The sequence below is a fragment of the Lepus europaeus genome, chromosome 7 (assembly GCF_033115175.1).
Source record: "Lepus europaeus isolate LE1 chromosome 7, mLepTim1.pri, whole genome shotgun sequence".
NCBI classification, from domain to species: Eukaryota; Metazoa; Chordata; class Mammalia; order Lagomorpha; family Leporidae; genus Lepus; species Lepus europaeus.
Window position 1 is genome coordinate 17422482 of NC_084833.1, and position 16951 is coordinate 17439432.

The following is a 16951-nucleotide window of genomic DNA, read 5'->3' on the forward strand; positions in this document are numbered from 1 at the left end:
AGGAAGCTCCTAGCTCCCGGCACCTGGGTTCAGATTGCCCAACTCCAGCTGTTGTAGCTGTTTGGGGAGTGAACCAGCGAGTGCGAGACCTCTCTGCCTCTCAAATAAATAAATAAATCTTTTAAAAATTAAAATCAAAGTAATTAACAGCATCCATCTTTTTAAGTCCTTTAACTGTTCTGTATGATTCTTTTCTTCCTCTTACAGCTGTCCCAGAAGATACTTGACAAGTTGGAGGACTACCAGCAAAAGGTTGACGTGGCAACCCGGGATTTATTGTATCGTCGGAACTTGTGATCTGGACTGTTACCTAGCTTTTGTAACCGCTTGGTGCCTCCTAGGGCTTCAGACTACTCCACAGGAACCCTGCACTCGAGGCCGATTTTTCTAACTGTAAATGATGTGTACAGCATTCAAGTCTGCATTCTGCGCACGTTAGGAGAGCGGGGCGGTCAGAGGATCCTGTGCTTTGCTGGTGGTGCTAACCCAACTTCCAGTTTTCAGCCTCAGTCTCAAACAGCTGCTTTTGTATATGATTCACAAGCTTTTTTAGAGTTTATATTTTTTTAAACTACCGAAGACATCCTTTATCTGCAAATTAAAGCTCACTTTCCAGAAGAGCTGATGGTTGTTGGTTTGTTGAAGCTGACAACCAAAAGCAGTCCCTGCAAATCTTCATTCTTCCCTTACACTTTTTGTATTTCAGTGGGATTATTTTGGTCTAGAAGTGACATGTATTTTCTGTATTGCAAACAGAAGCTAATGATTTTGCATAATCTTTTCATTATTTATTGTGAAGTTTTTGTATGATGTTGAAATAAGTAATTTGCCTAGATTAAACCTAAAATGATGACCAGCTATTTAAAGAAGATACCTTATTTTTAATCTGGTTCTGAGGCTAAATTTAAGGAACTCTTAGCTAAGAAAACATTGAAAAGCCTATCATTTATATAAGAACAGGTTTCAAGGTAAACTCTGTTACCTTCTATGATCTCTGATAATCAAGCCGGACTTGATAATACAGAACTCTAATAACATATTGGACCAAAATAGGAGCTTTACTGGTCAGACTCAGAAGCATTCATGCCTACAAATTTTGGGGAAAGTGAAAAATAATAAAATCTGATTTTATTCTGTATATTATAATTTTGCTTTCAAGAAACAGATCTGTAAACTATTTGCTGTATGCCATTTGGCTTTTCTTGAGTTTTTCATTTTTATTTTTAAGATTTTTATACTGTCAATACCATATCTACATTATATACTTTAACAGTTGCATTTCCCTGTGGTGCTGTTCATAAATGCTGAGGTTCGTTCTTGTTTTTGCTTTGCCATGATTCCTGTGAGGAGTTTGGTACAATTAGGGACTGGGAGAACCCTTGCCCTCCCAGCTTTCTAAACCTATGGTTTTTCAACTGTAGTAGGAAAGCTATTTTGTCCTGCATACACATGTATTATCAAAAGAAAGATTTCAAAAAATTTGCATCCTCATGTTGCCCTAATGTTTTCAAGAGTAACTTGATGGATCGTACCCAGTGTGAAAACCAAAGTCAAAGCCATCTCTGAAGAGCAACAAGCCAAAAGGGGCTGGCCCTGTCCCAGAAACCTGTCCATTTATGTTGCTGATCAAAGCAGTGGTTTCCTTGATGGCAGTTCACAAGACCCTGAGGAGCTTTTCTTGTCCTTATTGTTTTGGTTGAAGGCCTAGAACCTGCGCTGGGGCCAACCCAGCCCTCTGTCCATCTTGTTCTCACTTTGATACCCAACCTGTGGGTACTGCACGTGCCACATGCCCATACTTTCCACTCCTTTTCTTGTAGAATCTGGGTCTACATTTTTTTGTATCACTTATTTTTATTGATTAATTGAAGAGATAGAGCTCCTACCCACTAATAAAGTCCCCAAATGCTTGCAGTAGCCAGGGCTGGGCTGTGCCGAAGCTGGGAACTGGGAATTCAATCCAGGTGCCCCTTGTGGGTAGCGGGGATTCAACTACTTGAGCCTCCCAGGTCTGTGTTGGCAGAAAGCTGGAATCTCAAACAAGAGCCAGGTATTCACCCAGGTGCTCTGACATTGTGTGCCTGCATCCTAACTACTAGGACAAACACCTGCCCCTGGGTCTGCATTTTTGTTTGCTGGGCCACTTTAGTAGTCCATAGCAGTAGCATCATTTCTTATTTTTTCCAACTCTGGCAATTTTCTGTTTGCAAAATGTTATTTTAAAAGTTCCCTTCCTGGGGCAGGCGCTGTGGCGCAGCGGGTAAACACCCTGGCCTGCAGCGCCGGCATCCCATATGGGCGCCGGTTCGAGTCCTGGCTGCTCCACTTCCGATCCAGCTCTGCTATGGCCTGGGATAGCAGTAGAAGATGGCCCAAGACCTTGGGCCCCTGTGCCCATGTGGGAGACCCAAAAAAAAAGAAGCTCCTGGCTCCTGGCTTCGGATCGGCGCAGCTCCGACCGTTGCGGCCATCTGGGGAGTGAACCATTGGACAGAAGACCTCTCTCTCTCTCTCTCTCTCTCTCTCTCTCTCTCTCTCTGCATCTCCTCTCTCTGGGTTATCTGATTTTCAAATAAATAAATAAATCTTTTAAAAAAAAAAAAAGTTCCCTTCCTTAAAAAAGAAAGTCCCCTTCCTTTGAGCAGGCCTTGTGTTACAGTGAGTTAAACCTCTGTTTTGCATGCCTGCATCCCATATTAGCTTTCATGGAATTGAGACCCACCTCCACTTTTTTCTTTTTAATATTTATTTGTTTATTTGAAAGGAAAACTGACAGAAGGAGAGAAAGAAGCATCCACTGGTGCACTCCCCAAATGCCAGCAACAGCCAGGTCTGGGTCAGGCCAGAGCCAGGAGCCCAGAACTCCATCCAGGTCCCCAGTAAATAGCAGGAACCAGGTCACTTGGGCCATCATCATCCACTTCGCAGGCACTTTAGCGGGAAGCAGGATCAAAAGTGGAGCACCTGGGACTTGCACTGTAACTCTAATGCAGGATGAGGGCATCCAGAGCAGTGGCTTAGTCCACTACACCACAACAGCCATTCCCCTCCCAACTCCTGCCTCTACTTCTGAGCCAGTTTCCTTCTAGCCAGTCAGCAAATAGGAGTCTCTCTCTCTCTCTCTCTCTGCCTTTCAAATAAGTAAAAATTCTTTAAAAGAAGACACATAGCTGATACCTAGCTTGCCAACCTATGATAATAAAAGTAGGTGTCATTTCTGTTTTTAGAATAAGTGACACATTGAGTTCATATTGACCATTCTTACCAAGTTTATTACTGTAATTTTTGTGACTTTGCAGCAAAGATAATTTATTCCACAAAGCCATCTCGGCAGTGTTGGGTCACTGCCAGTCTCAGTGAGCCACAGCCCTTTGAGAGTCCTCTGGGGCAGCTCTCTTCTGCACTCTGATTCCCTCCAGGTGAAAACACCATTCCATTGTCTCCCATGTCCAGGCAGTGGCATTGCCTAAAATTATAAAGAACTATCAAAAAAAGACAAGATTAGAGCCAATTTCATTGAAAGATCTTAAGTGGCTTTATTGCCATTTTAGACTGATGCAGCCTGTCATTCCAGAGTACAGAAAGAGTATTCTAATGAGCGGAGCCTTCTGGAGATGGTTGGCTTTATAGACGTCGAGGAGCTGAACAAAGCAGATACAGGACAAAAAGCAGATTGGCCATTTCAAAACTGCTGATAAGGGTTAACGCGGAGGGGACTTCTTATGCTACAGCTGGCCTGTTGAGGGGTTTGACTGTTCCACTCATTCTGATTTCCCTAAAGTTACCAGCTTGGTGACTTGACACATTAGCATCCCTGGCTGGGGTTTGGTCTGTGGAACCTAGCGGGAGCTCAGTCCAAACCCCTGGCTTTCTCTAAATTTTATTTAGCAGAACAAAAGTTGTAAACTGGTTGCAAGATGTAGAAGTCTATGGAAATTAAGGACTGTGCCTATCTCAAGGATTCTGCTATTTATTGGCCACCTATTTTCTTAGTTCTGTTGCAGATACCAACATTCCTCTCACTTAAGAGCATGGAAATCAGGGTTGAATTTACATTTTAAAAGTCAACTAATGGAAGGAAAAGCTTGTCAATGAGCATATTCTACATTACAGAAGCTAGTTTACCTCACCCTGATACCATTTTTTTTTCATTAGAACATAGTATATATTCTAGAAAGTTCTAAGTCTTTTCCAATTACTCATTCCTATTGTACCTAAAATCTACATATTCCTTTTTATCTTTCTCCCAAATTAGGGAGAGATGATGCAGATAATTTATTTGTCATTAACCTTTTTCTCTCGGCCTAGAACTCTGTCAGCCAAAGGTCAATTTAATTGTTCAAATGACCTATGACTAAAAATAGGTATTTCTTCCAGTAAATGAGGCTTCATGGTTTAAATGAGCTTCCATAAAACACACAAGGTTAAATAATGTGGTATAATAAAGAATATATCTGCCTTTGTCCCTGGTTCCTGGCACAGTGCTTCAAAAACCTTTGGCATTTCCTGAGTGACAGGAGTTTTTTATCCTAATAAGATGACTCCTGCTGTGCCCCTAACTAGCTTCAGGACTGGAACTCGTCACCAGAAACACCAGCCACTTGATTAGAGGGTTAAAACCTTGCAGGAGTCTGGCCTCCTGGGAGTGCAGGGGTGAGACTCCAGTGAACACTCCACCTCTTTAGGTGCCCTCCTGTTGGAATTCGCAAAGCCAGAGCTTCCAGGTGGATTCCAGGTCAGCTTTTGAAATTCACAGCAAATACTGCGTTAAAGAGATTTCCCACCAAATATGGCTGTGACTGAATATTGAAAATGCATGTTTCTACCCGCGCTGCGGCTCAATAGGCTAATCCTCCGCCTTGCAGCGCCGGCACACCGGGTTCTAGTCCCAGTTGCCCCTCTTCCAGGCCAGCTCTCTGCTGTGGCCAGGGAGTGCAGTGGAGGATGGCCCAAGTGCTTGGGCCCTGCACCCCATGGGAGACCAGGAGAAACACCTGGCTCCTGCCTTCGGATCAGTGCAGTGCGCTGGCCACAGCACCCCGGCCAGGGCGGCCATTGGAGGGTGAACCAACAGCAAAGGAAGACCTTTCTCTGTCTCTCTCTCTTACTGTCCACTCTGCCTGTCAAAAATAAAAAAAAATAAAGAAAATGCATGTTTCTTCCGATTCCTCCTCCTAGGTTGCACTTGTCAAATGCCAGCCCTAATAATTTAGAATTACTGAAACATCATGACAACTACCAGAAAGGCCTCAGTAATTCCAGAGGTGTTTAGGCTCCTGGAAATCAAGATCATGCCCAATTTTTATTCCAATCTTCTTCGTAAAGGGAGTAACTTTGATCAAATCTGCCCCATCTGAGCTTAGATGTAAGTCAGCTTCTGGATAGGGTCAGATAATAAATAGCGTAGGTTTTGTGATTTACATATAGACCCTGTCAGATATTTTTGTTCTGTTTTTTGTTTTTTTTTTTCCATTCATTTACTTTCAGCTACTTGAAAGGCAGAGCAAGAGAGAAAGGCAAAGATCTTCCATCCCCCGATTCACTCCCCAGCTTCCCCCAGTAGTAGGGCTGCCCCAGGCCAAAGCCCAGACCCTAGAACTCCGTCTTCATGTCCCACATTGGTGGAAGGGGCCCAAATACTTGAGTTACCACCTGCTGCCTCTCAGGGTGTGCATTGAGACAGCTGGGTTGTAGCTGGTACTAGAACCAAGCACTTTTTTTTTTTTTTAAGATTTATTTTATTTATTTGAAAGAGTTACAGAGAGAGATAGAGACAGAGCAAGAGGTCTTCCATCTGCTGGTTCACCCCCCAGATGGCCAAAATGGCTGGAGCTGCACCGATCCAAAGCCAGGAGCCAGAAGCTTCTTCCAGGTCTCCCACGTGGGTACAGGGGCCCAAGGAGTTGGGCCATCTTCTGTTACCTTCCCAGGACATAGCAGGGAGCTGGATCAAAAGAGGAGCAGCCAGGACTAGAACAGGTGCCCATAAAGCCTGGGGCTTTAACCCATTGTGCCACAACACCGGCCCCCAGGGATTCCAGTGCCCCAAGCAGCAGCTTAATCCACTCTGTCACAGGCAAGCCCATTCTTGTTTTGTTTTTTTAACAACATTTTTAAAGTGTTAAATCCATCTTGGGGAACCAGCGTTGTGGCATACCAGCTAAACCTGCCACCTGTGATGCTGGCCTCCCAAATGGATGCCAGTTCAAAACTTGGCTGCTCTGCTTCCAATCCAGCCCCTGATAAAGTGTCCCTGCACCCATGTGGGAGATCCAGAAGAAGCTCTAGGCTCCTGGCTTTGGCCTTACCCAGCTCCAATCATTGGTTGCAGCCATCTGGGGAGTGAACCAGTAAATGGAAGATCTCTTGCTCTTTGTGCCTCTCCCTCTCTCTCCCTAACTCTGCCTTTCAAATAAATAAACTGTTTTGTTTAAATCCATTCTTGGGGCTAGCATGTGGCACAGTGTATAAACCACCACCTGCAACATTAACATCCCATATAAATGCAGGTTCAAATCCCACCAACTCCAATTCTGATGCGGCTCCCTGGTGATGTGCCTGGGAAGGCAGCAGAAGATGGCCCAAGCACCAGGGCCTCTGCCATCCACATGTGAGTTCTGCATTGAGCCCCAAGCTCCTGACTTTGGCCAGGCCCAGCCCTGGCCTTTGCAATCATTTGGGAAGTGAACCAGCGGATGGAAGATTTTCTCTGTTTCTCTCCCTGCCTCTCTAACACCCTTTCAAATAAATAATTAAAAACAAATCCATTATCATCTCTGGCTGATTTGGCCTTAATTTGTCCAGATCTCTAATACTTCCTTTGAGATCAACAACAGCTCCATAGAAATACAAAGGATTGGCCGGCGCCGTGGCTTAACAGGCTAATCCTCCACCTTGCGGCACCGGCACTCTGGGTTCTAGTCCCAGTTGGGGCACTGGATTCTGTCCCGGTTGCCCCTCTTCCAGGCCAGCTCTCTGCTGTGGCCCGGGAAGGCAGTGGAGGATGGCCCAAGTGCTTGGGCCCTGCACCCGCATGGGAGACCAGGAGAAGCACCTGGCTCCTGGCTTCGGATCAGCACGATGCGCCGGCTGCAGCGGCCATTGGAGGGTGAACCAGCGGCAAAAAAGAAGACCCTTCTCTCTGTCTCTCTCTCTCACTATCCACTCTGCCTGTCAAAAAAAAAAAAAAAAAAAAAAAAAAAAAAGGCCGGCGCCGCGGCTCAGTAGGCTAATCCTCCGCCTTGAGGTGCCGGCACACCGGGTTCTAGTCCCAGTCAGGGCACCGATCCTGTCCCGGTTGCCCCTTTTCCAGGCCAGCTCTCTGCTGTGGCCAGGGAGTGCAGTGGAGGATGGCCCAAGTGCTTGGGCCCTGCACCCCATGGGAGACCAGGAGAAGCACCTGGCTCCTGCCATCGGAACAGCGCGGTGCGGCGGCCGCAGCGCACCTACCGCGGCGGCCATTGGAGGGTGAACCAACGGCAAAAAGGAAGACCTTTCTCTCTGTCTCCCTCTACTGTCCACTCTGCCTGTCAAAAAAAAAAAAATTAAAAAAAAAAAAAAAAATACAAAGGATCTAGGCCAGCATTGTGGCATAGTGGGTAAAGCCACTGCCTGAGATGCCAGCATCCCATATGGGCACTGATTTGAGTCCCCACTGCTCCACTTCTGATCCAGCTCCCTGTTAATGCACCTGGGAAAGCAGCAGAAGATGGCCCAAGTCCTTGGGCCTATGTACCCATGTGGGAGACCGGGAAGAAGCTCCTGGCTCTTGGCTTTGGCCTGGCCCAGCCCCAGCTGTTGCAGCCATTTGGGGAATGAATCAGCAGATGTGAGATATCTCTCTCTGTAACTCTACCTTTTAAATAAATAAGATAAATCTTAAAAAAGAAATACATGCTTCATGCCACCACAGAGCCCATTGTCCAGCGCGTGCTGTGTTAGGTTCTGTCCATGGGTTTGTATCTCTTGTCATGGGAAATGCTTCCTTCATTTTGCTGGCAAATTCTGAAGCCCTTGTTTTATTGTTAGAAATTCCCTTCTTGCCTACAATACATAAGTTTCTATATTACTTTTAAAGAAAACTCTTAGTAATTTTGTTGTATTTCATTTTCCAAAGAGACAGTATGATGGGCCAGTCCTGAGAAAGAAGGTGTATTTTTGAATTGAAACCATCAATAATAAACATTTCCTATCAAAATTAAAAAAAGAAATACAAAGCATTGTAACAGACAACTGTGAACAACTATACACCAACAAGACCTAGATAAATTCCTAGAATAAATTCCTGGAAACATATAGCCTACCCAAACTGAGCCCTGAAGAAATAGGAAATCTGAGTAGATGATTAGTGAATGAAAAGATTGATGCAGTCATCAAAACGTCCCAACAAAGAATTTCCTAGGAGTAGATGACTTCATAGATAAAAATTCCCAAAATATGAAAGAATTCATAGCAGGGTGGGTAGGCATGTTGTGCAGCAGTTTAAGACGCACTCCGGATGCCTGGATCCCATACCAGAGTGCCTGAGTTCAAGCCCTGGCCCCACTTCTGATCCAGCTTCCGGCTGATGCAGGCCCTGGAGGCAGAAGATGATGACTCAAGTATTTGGGTCCCTGCCACCCCTGTGGGAGGGAGACCTTGATTGAGTTCTGGGCCCTTAGTTTTAGCCTGGTCCACTCCTGGCTATTATGGGCATTTGGGGAGTGAGCCATCAGATGATTTCTCTGTCACAAAGATTTCTCTCTGTCTCTCTGCCTTTCAAATAAAATTAAAATAATTTTTTTTTTTAACTTTTTGACAGGCAGAGTAGACAGTGAGAGAGAGAGAGAGAGAGAGACAGAGAGAAAGGTCTTCCTTTTGCCATTGGTTCACCCTCCAATGGCCGCCGCGGCTGGCGCGCTGCGGCCGGCACACCACACTGTTCCGAAGGCAGGAGCCAGTTGCTTCTCCTGGTCTCCCATGCGGGTACAGGACCCAAGCACTTGGGCCATGCTCCACTGCACTCCCTGGCCACAGCAGAGAGCTGGCCTGGAAGAGTGGCAACCGGGACAGAATCCAGCGCCGCGACCAGGACTAGAACCTGGTGTGCCAGCGCCGCTAGGTGGAGGATTAGCCTACTGAGCCACGGCACCAGCCAAAATAATCTTTTTTTAAAAAGTTAATATCAAAGGCCGGCGCCGCGGCTCAGTAGGCTAATCCTCCACCTTGCGGCGCCGGCACACCGGGTTCTAGTCCCGGTCAGGGCGCTGGATTCTGTCCCGGTTGCCCCTCTTCCAGGCCAGCTCTCTGCTGTGGCCAGGGAGTGCAGTGGAGGATGGCCCAAGTGCTTGGGCCCTGCACCCCATGGGAGACCAGGAGAAGCACCTGGCTCCTGCCATGGGATCAGCGAGATGTGCCGGCCGCGGCGGCCATTGGAGGGTGAACCAACGGCAAAGGAAGACCTTTCTGTCTCTCTCTCTCTCTCACTGTCCACTCTGCCTGTCAAAAAAAAAAAAAGTTAATATAAAGTCTTCCAGAAAATTGAAGGAACACTTCCATATTCATTTTATGATTCCATCATTATTCTCAAATCAAAGTCAGATTATGACAGTACAAAAAAAGAAAAGTATAAGATAGGGTCAGTGTTGTGGTGCAGCAAGACAAGCCCCCACAATGCCAGCATCCATATGTGGGCACTGGTTTGAGTCCCAGCTGTTCCACTTCTGATCCAGCTCCTTGCTAATGGTTTGGAAAAGCAGCAGCAGATGGCACAAGTTTTTGGGCCCCTGTATACATGTAGGAGACCTGGAAGAAGCTCCAGGCTTTAGCTTTGCCCAGCTCTAGCTGTTGCAGCCATTTGGGGAGTGAACCAACAGACAGATGATTCCTCTCTCTTTCCCACACTTCTCTCTCTGCAACCCTGCTTTTCAAAAATAAAGTAATCTTTTTTAGAAAAAAAAGTACAAGCAAATATTTCTGATGAAAATAGAAATGAGGGGCTGGCACTGTGGCGTAGCAGCAAAGCCACTGCCTGCAGTGCCAGCATCCCATATGGGCGCCGGTTCAAGACCTGGCTACTCCACTTCTGATCCAGCTCTCTGCTATGGCCTGGGGAAGCAGTGAGACATGGCCTGAGTGCTTGGGCCCCTACACTCATGTGGGAGACTCAGAGGAAACTTCTGCCTCCTGGCTTCAGATCTGCCCTGCTCCGGCCATTGCAGCTGTTTGGGGAGTGAACCAGCAGATGGAAGACCTCTCTCTCTCTCTTTCTCTGAGCCTCTGCCTTGCTATAACTCTGCCTTTCAAATAAAATAATCTTTAAAAAACAATAAGAAGAAACTTATTAGAGGGGCTGGCAGTGTGGTACAGAGGATAAGCCACCATCTACTACAATGCTGGCTTCCTGTACCAGAGCACTGGTTGGAGTCTTGCTGCTCTATTTCCCAACCAGCTGCTGGCTAGTGCACCTGGGAAAGCAACAGATGACAGCCCAAGTCCTTCGGCCTTTGCCACCCACAAAGGAGACCTGGATGAACCTCCTGGTTCCTGGCTTCAGCCTGGTCCAGCCCTGGCCATTGCAGCCATTTGGGGAGCGGACCAGCAGATGGAAGATCTCTTTCTCTGTCTGCCCCCATTCCATCACTCTGTTATTAAATAAAAATAAAATGTCTTTCTTATTAACTAAAATACTTTTCTTAACTAAAATAAGTTATTACAGGGGCTGGTATTGCAGCATAACCTATAAAGCCGCCAATTGCAATGTTGGCATCCCATACGGGCACCAGTTCATGTCCCAGCTGCTCCACTTCTCAACCTCCCTGCTAATGGCCTGGAAAAAGCAGCAGAAGATGGCTCCAGTGTTTGGGACCCTGCACCCACAGGGAGACCTGAATGAAGCTCCTGGTTCCTGGCTTCCTCCTGGCCCATTGCAGCCAGGTGAACGAGTGGATGGAAAACCTCTCTCTCCCTCTCTGTATCTCTTTCAAACAGAATCTTAAAAAAAAAAAAAAATTATTACAAAGCTGTAGCAGTCAAAGCAGGATGGTCTTGGCATAAAAATGGGCCAGAAAAATGAAACATAATAAAGAACCCAGGCTGGCGCCACGGCTCAATAGGCTAATCCTCCGCCTTGTGGCGCCGGCACACTGAGTTCTAGTCCCAGTCAGGGCGCCGCATTCTGTCCTGATTGCCCCTCTTCCAGGCCAGCTCTCTGCTGTGGCCCTGGAGTGCAGTGCAGGATGGCCCAAGTGCTTGGGCCCTGCACCCCATAGGAGACCAGCAGAAGCACCTGTCTCCTGCCATCGGAACAGCGCGATGCGCCGGCTGCGGCAGCCATTGGAGAGTGAACCAACGACATAGGAAGACCTTTCTCTGTCTCTCTCTCTCACTGTCTACTCTGCCTGTCCAAAAAAAAAAAAAAGCTAATAGAGTAGGTTTTTTTTTTTGACAGGCAGAGTGGATAGTGAGAGAGAGAGAGAGAGACAGAGAGAAAGGTCTTCCTTTTTCCGTTGTTTCACCCCTGCAAGTGGCCATTGCTGCGCTGATCCGAAGCCAGGAGCCAGGTGTTTCTCCTGGTCTCCCATGCGGGTGCAGGGCCCAAGCACTTGGGCCATCCTCCACTGCCTTCCTGGGCCACAGCAGAGAGCTGGCCTGGAAGAGGGGCAACCGGGACAGAATCCAGCATCCCGACTGGGACTAGAACCCAGTTTGCAGGTGCCGCAGGCGGAGGATTAGCCAGCCAAGTGAGCCACGGTGTCGGCCATTGTTTGGAGATTTTTCAAAAAGTTTTTTTTCTTTTTAAAAATTTTATTTAAGTTATATAAGTTCTATGTATTTCATATATACAGGTTTAGGAACATAGTGATATTTCACACCCTACCCTCTCTCCTATAAGATTTTATTCTTATTTATTTGAAGGGCAGAGTTGTAGAAAGGGAGAGGTAGAGGCAGAGTAGAGAGAGAGATCTTCGCCTTGCGGCGCCGGCACACCGGGTTCTAGTCCCGGTCGGGGCACCGATCCTGTCCCGGTTGCCCCTCTTCCAGGCCAGCTCTCTGCTGTGGCCAGGGAGTGCAGTGGAGGATGGCCCAAGGGTTTGGGCTCTGCACCCCATGGGAGACCAGGATAAGCACCTGGCTCCTGCCATCGGAACAGAGCGGTGCGCCGGCCACAGCGCGCTACCGCGGCGGCCATTGGAGGGTGAACCAACGGCAAAAGGAAGACCTTTCTCTCTGTCTCTCTCTCTCTCACTGTCCACTCTGCCTGTCAAAAATAAAAAAAAAAATAAAAAAAAAAAGAGTAGAGAGAGAGATCTTACATCCACTGGTTCACTCCCCAAATGGCTGCAACAGCCAAAGCCTGGCCATTCCGAAGCCAGGAGCCAGGAGTTTCTTCCAGATCTCCCACATAGGTGCAGGGACCCAAGCACTTAGGCCATCTTCTGCTGCCTTCCCAGGCACATTATCAGGGAGCTGGGTCAGAAGTGGAGCAGCCAGACCTGAACTGGCCCCCTTATGGGATGCCATCATCACTGCAGGCAGCAGCTTTACCTGCTATGCCCACAGCACTGGCCACTAGTGATGTTGAGAAATTTGCCTAAGCCATTTAGGACATGGACCAGCAGATTGGAAGGTGCTGGAGTTAAGTTCTTTTGCTTCAGAATTCCTACACACGTGGGGGCTGGCACTGTGGCATAGCGGGTAAAGCTGCCACCTGGGATGCCAGCATTCCATAAGGGTGCCGGTTAGTCCTGGCTGCTCCACTTCCAATATAGCTCCCTGCTAGTGGGCCTGAGAAAGCAATGGAATATGGCCCAAGTGCTTGGGTCCCTGATATCTATGTGGGAGACCTAGAAGGAACTCTTGGCTCCTGGTTTCGACTTGGCTCAACTTTGGCCATTGCAGCCATCTGGGGAACGAACCAGCGGACAGAAGAGCTCTCTCTCTCTCTCTCTGTTGCCCCTTCTTTCTCTCTCTAACTCTGCCTTTCAAATAAATAAATAAACCTTTTAAAAAGAAAGAAAGAACTTCAGGAGTCTAAGGGCTAGTGTTGTAGCACAGCAGTGAAGCCTCCACCTACAATGGCCCCCGCCACTCATGTAGGGACCCAGCAGTTATGGTCAGCTGGGGACTGAACCAGCAGATGGAAGATCTCTCTCTCTCTCTCTGTCTCTTTCTGTTACTTTGTCTCTAAAATAAGTAATGTTAAAACAAAAAGAAGAAAAAAATAGTATGAGTCTATTATTTCAGGATACCCTAACCCAGATAGTAGATAAGAAAAGAAAGGTTTTTTTGCTACTTATTTTAAGTTTGCAAATTTTCATTCAAAAACATTAGCTGAGTACTTCTTCTCATTTTGTTATTTTTTTTTCCTTTCCCTTTCTTCTTCTTATTCTAAGATTTATAAATATTTATTTGAAGGGCAGAATTACAGAGACAGAGATCTTCCATCCACTGATTCATTTCCCAAATGGCTGCAACAGCAGAGCTGGGCCAGGCTGAACCTGGGAGCCAGAGCCTTCTCCAGGTTTCTCCCATGGATACAGGAGTCAAACACCTGGGCTATCTTCTGCTGCTCTCCCAGGCACATCAGCAGGGACCTGGATCGGAAGTAGAGCATCTGGGACTCAAATCGGCACCCAGATGGGATGGTGGCGCTGCAGGTACAACTTAACCCACTATGCCACAGTGCTGGCGCTGCTGAATGCTTTTTATGTTCCAGAAAGTACATTTTTTTTTTTTTGACAGGCAGAGTGGATAGTGAGAGAGAGAGAGACAGAGTGAAAGGTCTTCCTTTTTGCCGTTGGCTCACCCTCCAATGGCCACTGCGGCCGGAGCATTGCGCTGATCCGAAGCCAGGAGCCAGGTGCTTCTCCTGGTCTCCCTTGCGGGTGCAGGGCCCAAGCACTTGGGCCATCCTCCACTGCCTTCCCGGGCCATAGCAGAGAGCTGGCCTGGAAGAGGGGCAACCGGGATAGAATCCGGTGCCCCAACCGGGACTAGAACCCAGTGTGCCGGCGCCGCAAGGCGGAGGATTAGCCTGTTGAGCCAAGGCGCCGGCCCAGAAAGTACATTTCATATACGTGGAACAAAACAGACAAGTCGCTGCTCTCATGGCTTTTGCATTGAACAACCAATTTGAGGTGCATCTTAAATTGAGGATAATGGTATCTACCTGACAGGGTTGTGAGAATTGACTGCAATTCTGCATGTAAAATACATACTGCCTGACACACAGGGCTCGATAACTGTGAGATAATTTTAGGTTTGCTCCAGTAGGAACTGAGTTAGCTACTGAAGATACAAAAATAAATACCACTGGTATTTCTGAAGTTCAATCTAGAGGAGAGACAGATACGGTGTCAACAGTAAGATGTCAAGTGCCAGGGAGTGACTCAGCTCTGAGGCACTGAGATACAAGGTTCAGAGAGGCCATGTCTGCACTGTGTCTTGACGACTGGAAAGAATTTTGTTAGGTGATAGAGTAGTTATTTCAGGTTGTGCAGAAGACAAACGGTGAGCGAGGCAGGTGGGCAGCTGAGGCAGCAGCAGACTCCAGAAACAGCAGAGGTCTGAGAACTGACTGAGTGTCTGTGATCCTCTATTTTTATGATTCGAGTTAGATTTTTATTCACTTGATCTGAAATTCTTCTGCTTATATGTATCAAGTACGAATTTGGTGGGTCTCCTATCTATTTTTTTATTTGAAAGGCTGAGTTACAGAGAGGCAGGGGCAGAGGCAGAGAGAGATCTATCTTCCATCTGCAGGTTCACTCCCCAAATAGCTGTGGCCAGAGCTGGGCAGATCCGGAGCCAGGAGCCAGGAGCTTCTTCCGGTCTCCCACGTGGGTGCAGGGGGCCCAAGCACTTGGGCCATCTTCTACTGCTTTCTTAGGCCCTAGCAGGGAGCTGGATTGTATTTGCAGCAGCTGGGACTCGAACCAGCACCCATATGGGATGCCAGTGCTGTAGGCTGTGGCTTTACCCAGTACGCTACAGTGCCAGCCCCCTATCTTTTTCTCCTCTAGGAACAGCACAATTAAACAGACTATGACTACTCTGACTGTTGCTGTCCATTATGGTAACTACACCCGCCTTGCCTTTCACAATTGAGTGCCACCACTTGGTTCAATCACTCCCATTGCCCCCCCCCCCCTTTTTTTTAAAGATTTATTTTATTGACAGGCAGAATTACAGAGAGAGGTAGAGAGAGAGAGAGGTCTTCCACCTGCTGGCCCACTCCCCAGATGGCCGCAACAGCCGGAGCTGCACCTATTCAAAGCCAGGAGCCTCTTCTGGGTCTCCCATGTGGGTTCAGGGGCCCAAGGACCTGGGCCATCCTCCACCGCTGTCGCAGGCCACAGCAGAGAGCCAGATCGGAAGAGGAGCAGCCGGGACTAGAACCGGCGCCCACATGGGATGCCGGTGCTTCAGGCCAGGGCGTTAACCCACTGAGCCACAGCGTCGGACAGCGTCGGCCCCTCCCATTGCCCTTGAATTTTCCAACTGAGCAACTGATTTTAGTAACCTCAGTTAACCATACTTTCTCTCAGTTGGTACTGTTAATACATTATTGGCTTCATCTGTTTACAGAGCCATCCCAAAGTACTGAATACAATAGAAGTGGCTGGAAAAAGTCCATAGGAACCTATAGGAGGACAGCTAAACACAGAACCAACAACGCTTTAGTTTTATGAGTAGCAACTGAGATTCCCATTGGAAGGTTGGACCTACAGGGAAGAGCAATCCCAGAATTCTTAGGGATGATGGGGCTTTCCTCACAATCCAAGTTCCCAAAGGACTGGTGGAATGTACGGATCCTCCCAGTGTAGATAATAAGATTTTAAGTGACAAACCCAATCTAGCATTCCAATTTCCCTAAGCTTTTGAGTCCCTTTCTCTATGGGAACCAAGGGAGATTTGGCATTTCCAACTCACTCATGCTAAGCCATGTTTTGATACATGTTTCAGCCTGTCACACTGGACCAATCAGGGTGTTCTAGTTTCCCTAATACAACGACAACCTCAAGGATTATAATTTTTTTTTTCCCAAATAAACCTTTTATTTAACGGGTACAAATTACCTAAGTACAACTTTAGGAATAGAGTGATTCTTCCCATCATAGCCGCCCTCCCACCCCCACTCCCACCCCACCTCCTCCTCCCTCTCCCATTCCCAGACCTATTCTTCATTAAGGGGGAAAAAAAAACAACCAAAACTGTTCCTCAACAGTCAAGACAAGCGCTGTTCCAGTCATGGCTTCTCAAAGTGTCCATTTCACTTCTACAGGTTTCCTTTTTTTTTTTTTTTTTTTTTTGCCAGGCAGAGTGGATAGTGAGAGAGAGAGACAGAGAGAAAGGTCTTCCTTTTTGCCGTTGGTTCACCCTCCAATGGCCGCTGCGGCCAGCGCATCTCGCTGATCCGAAGCCAGGAGAAAGGTGCTTCTCCTGGTCTCCCATGCGGGTGCAGGGCCCAAGCACTTGGGCCATCCTCCACTGCCTTCCCGGGCCATAGCAGAGAGCTGGCCTGGAAGAGGGGCAACCGGGATAGAATCCGGTGCCCCATCCGGGACTAGAACCTGGTGTGCCGGCACCACAAGGCGGAGGATTAGCCTGTTAAGCCACAGCGCCGGCTCAGGTTTCCTTTCAGGTGCTCTATTAGTTATCACACATCAGGGGGAACACATGGTACTTGTCCCTTTGGGACTGGCTTATTTCACTAAGTATGATGTTTGCCAGATTTGTCCATTTTGTTGCAAATGACTGGATTTCATTTTTTTAACCTCTGTGTAGTATTCCATAGAGTACATATCCCATAACAAGGATTATAATTTTTTCAAGACAGGCAGATCCTTTTACATTTAACCAAATGGCAAGCCAAATGAGGCAAAGATGGTTCCCAAAGGCCAGTGTTGTGGCACAGCGGGTTAAGCCAGCACTGTGATGCTGGCATTCCATGTCAGAGTGCTGGTTCAAG

At 47.4% G+C, this 16951-nt stretch overlaps 1 protein-coding gene across 1 annotated transcript in view; it reads left to right on the forward strand.

Annotated features, from left to right (window-relative positions):
* Positions 1-2232, forward strand: part of NUP160 (nucleoporin 160) — a 64795-nt gene extending 62563 nt beyond the window's left edge. Inside the window, exon 36 of the mRNA XM_062196133.1 lies at positions 208-2232. Coding sequence (XP_062052117.1) covers positions 208-297 — 90 coding nt within the window. The 3' untranslated portion in view covers positions 298-2232. The remainder of the gene's footprint in view (positions 1-207) is intronic.
* The last annotated feature ends 14719 nt before the right edge of the window (positions 2233-16951 follow it).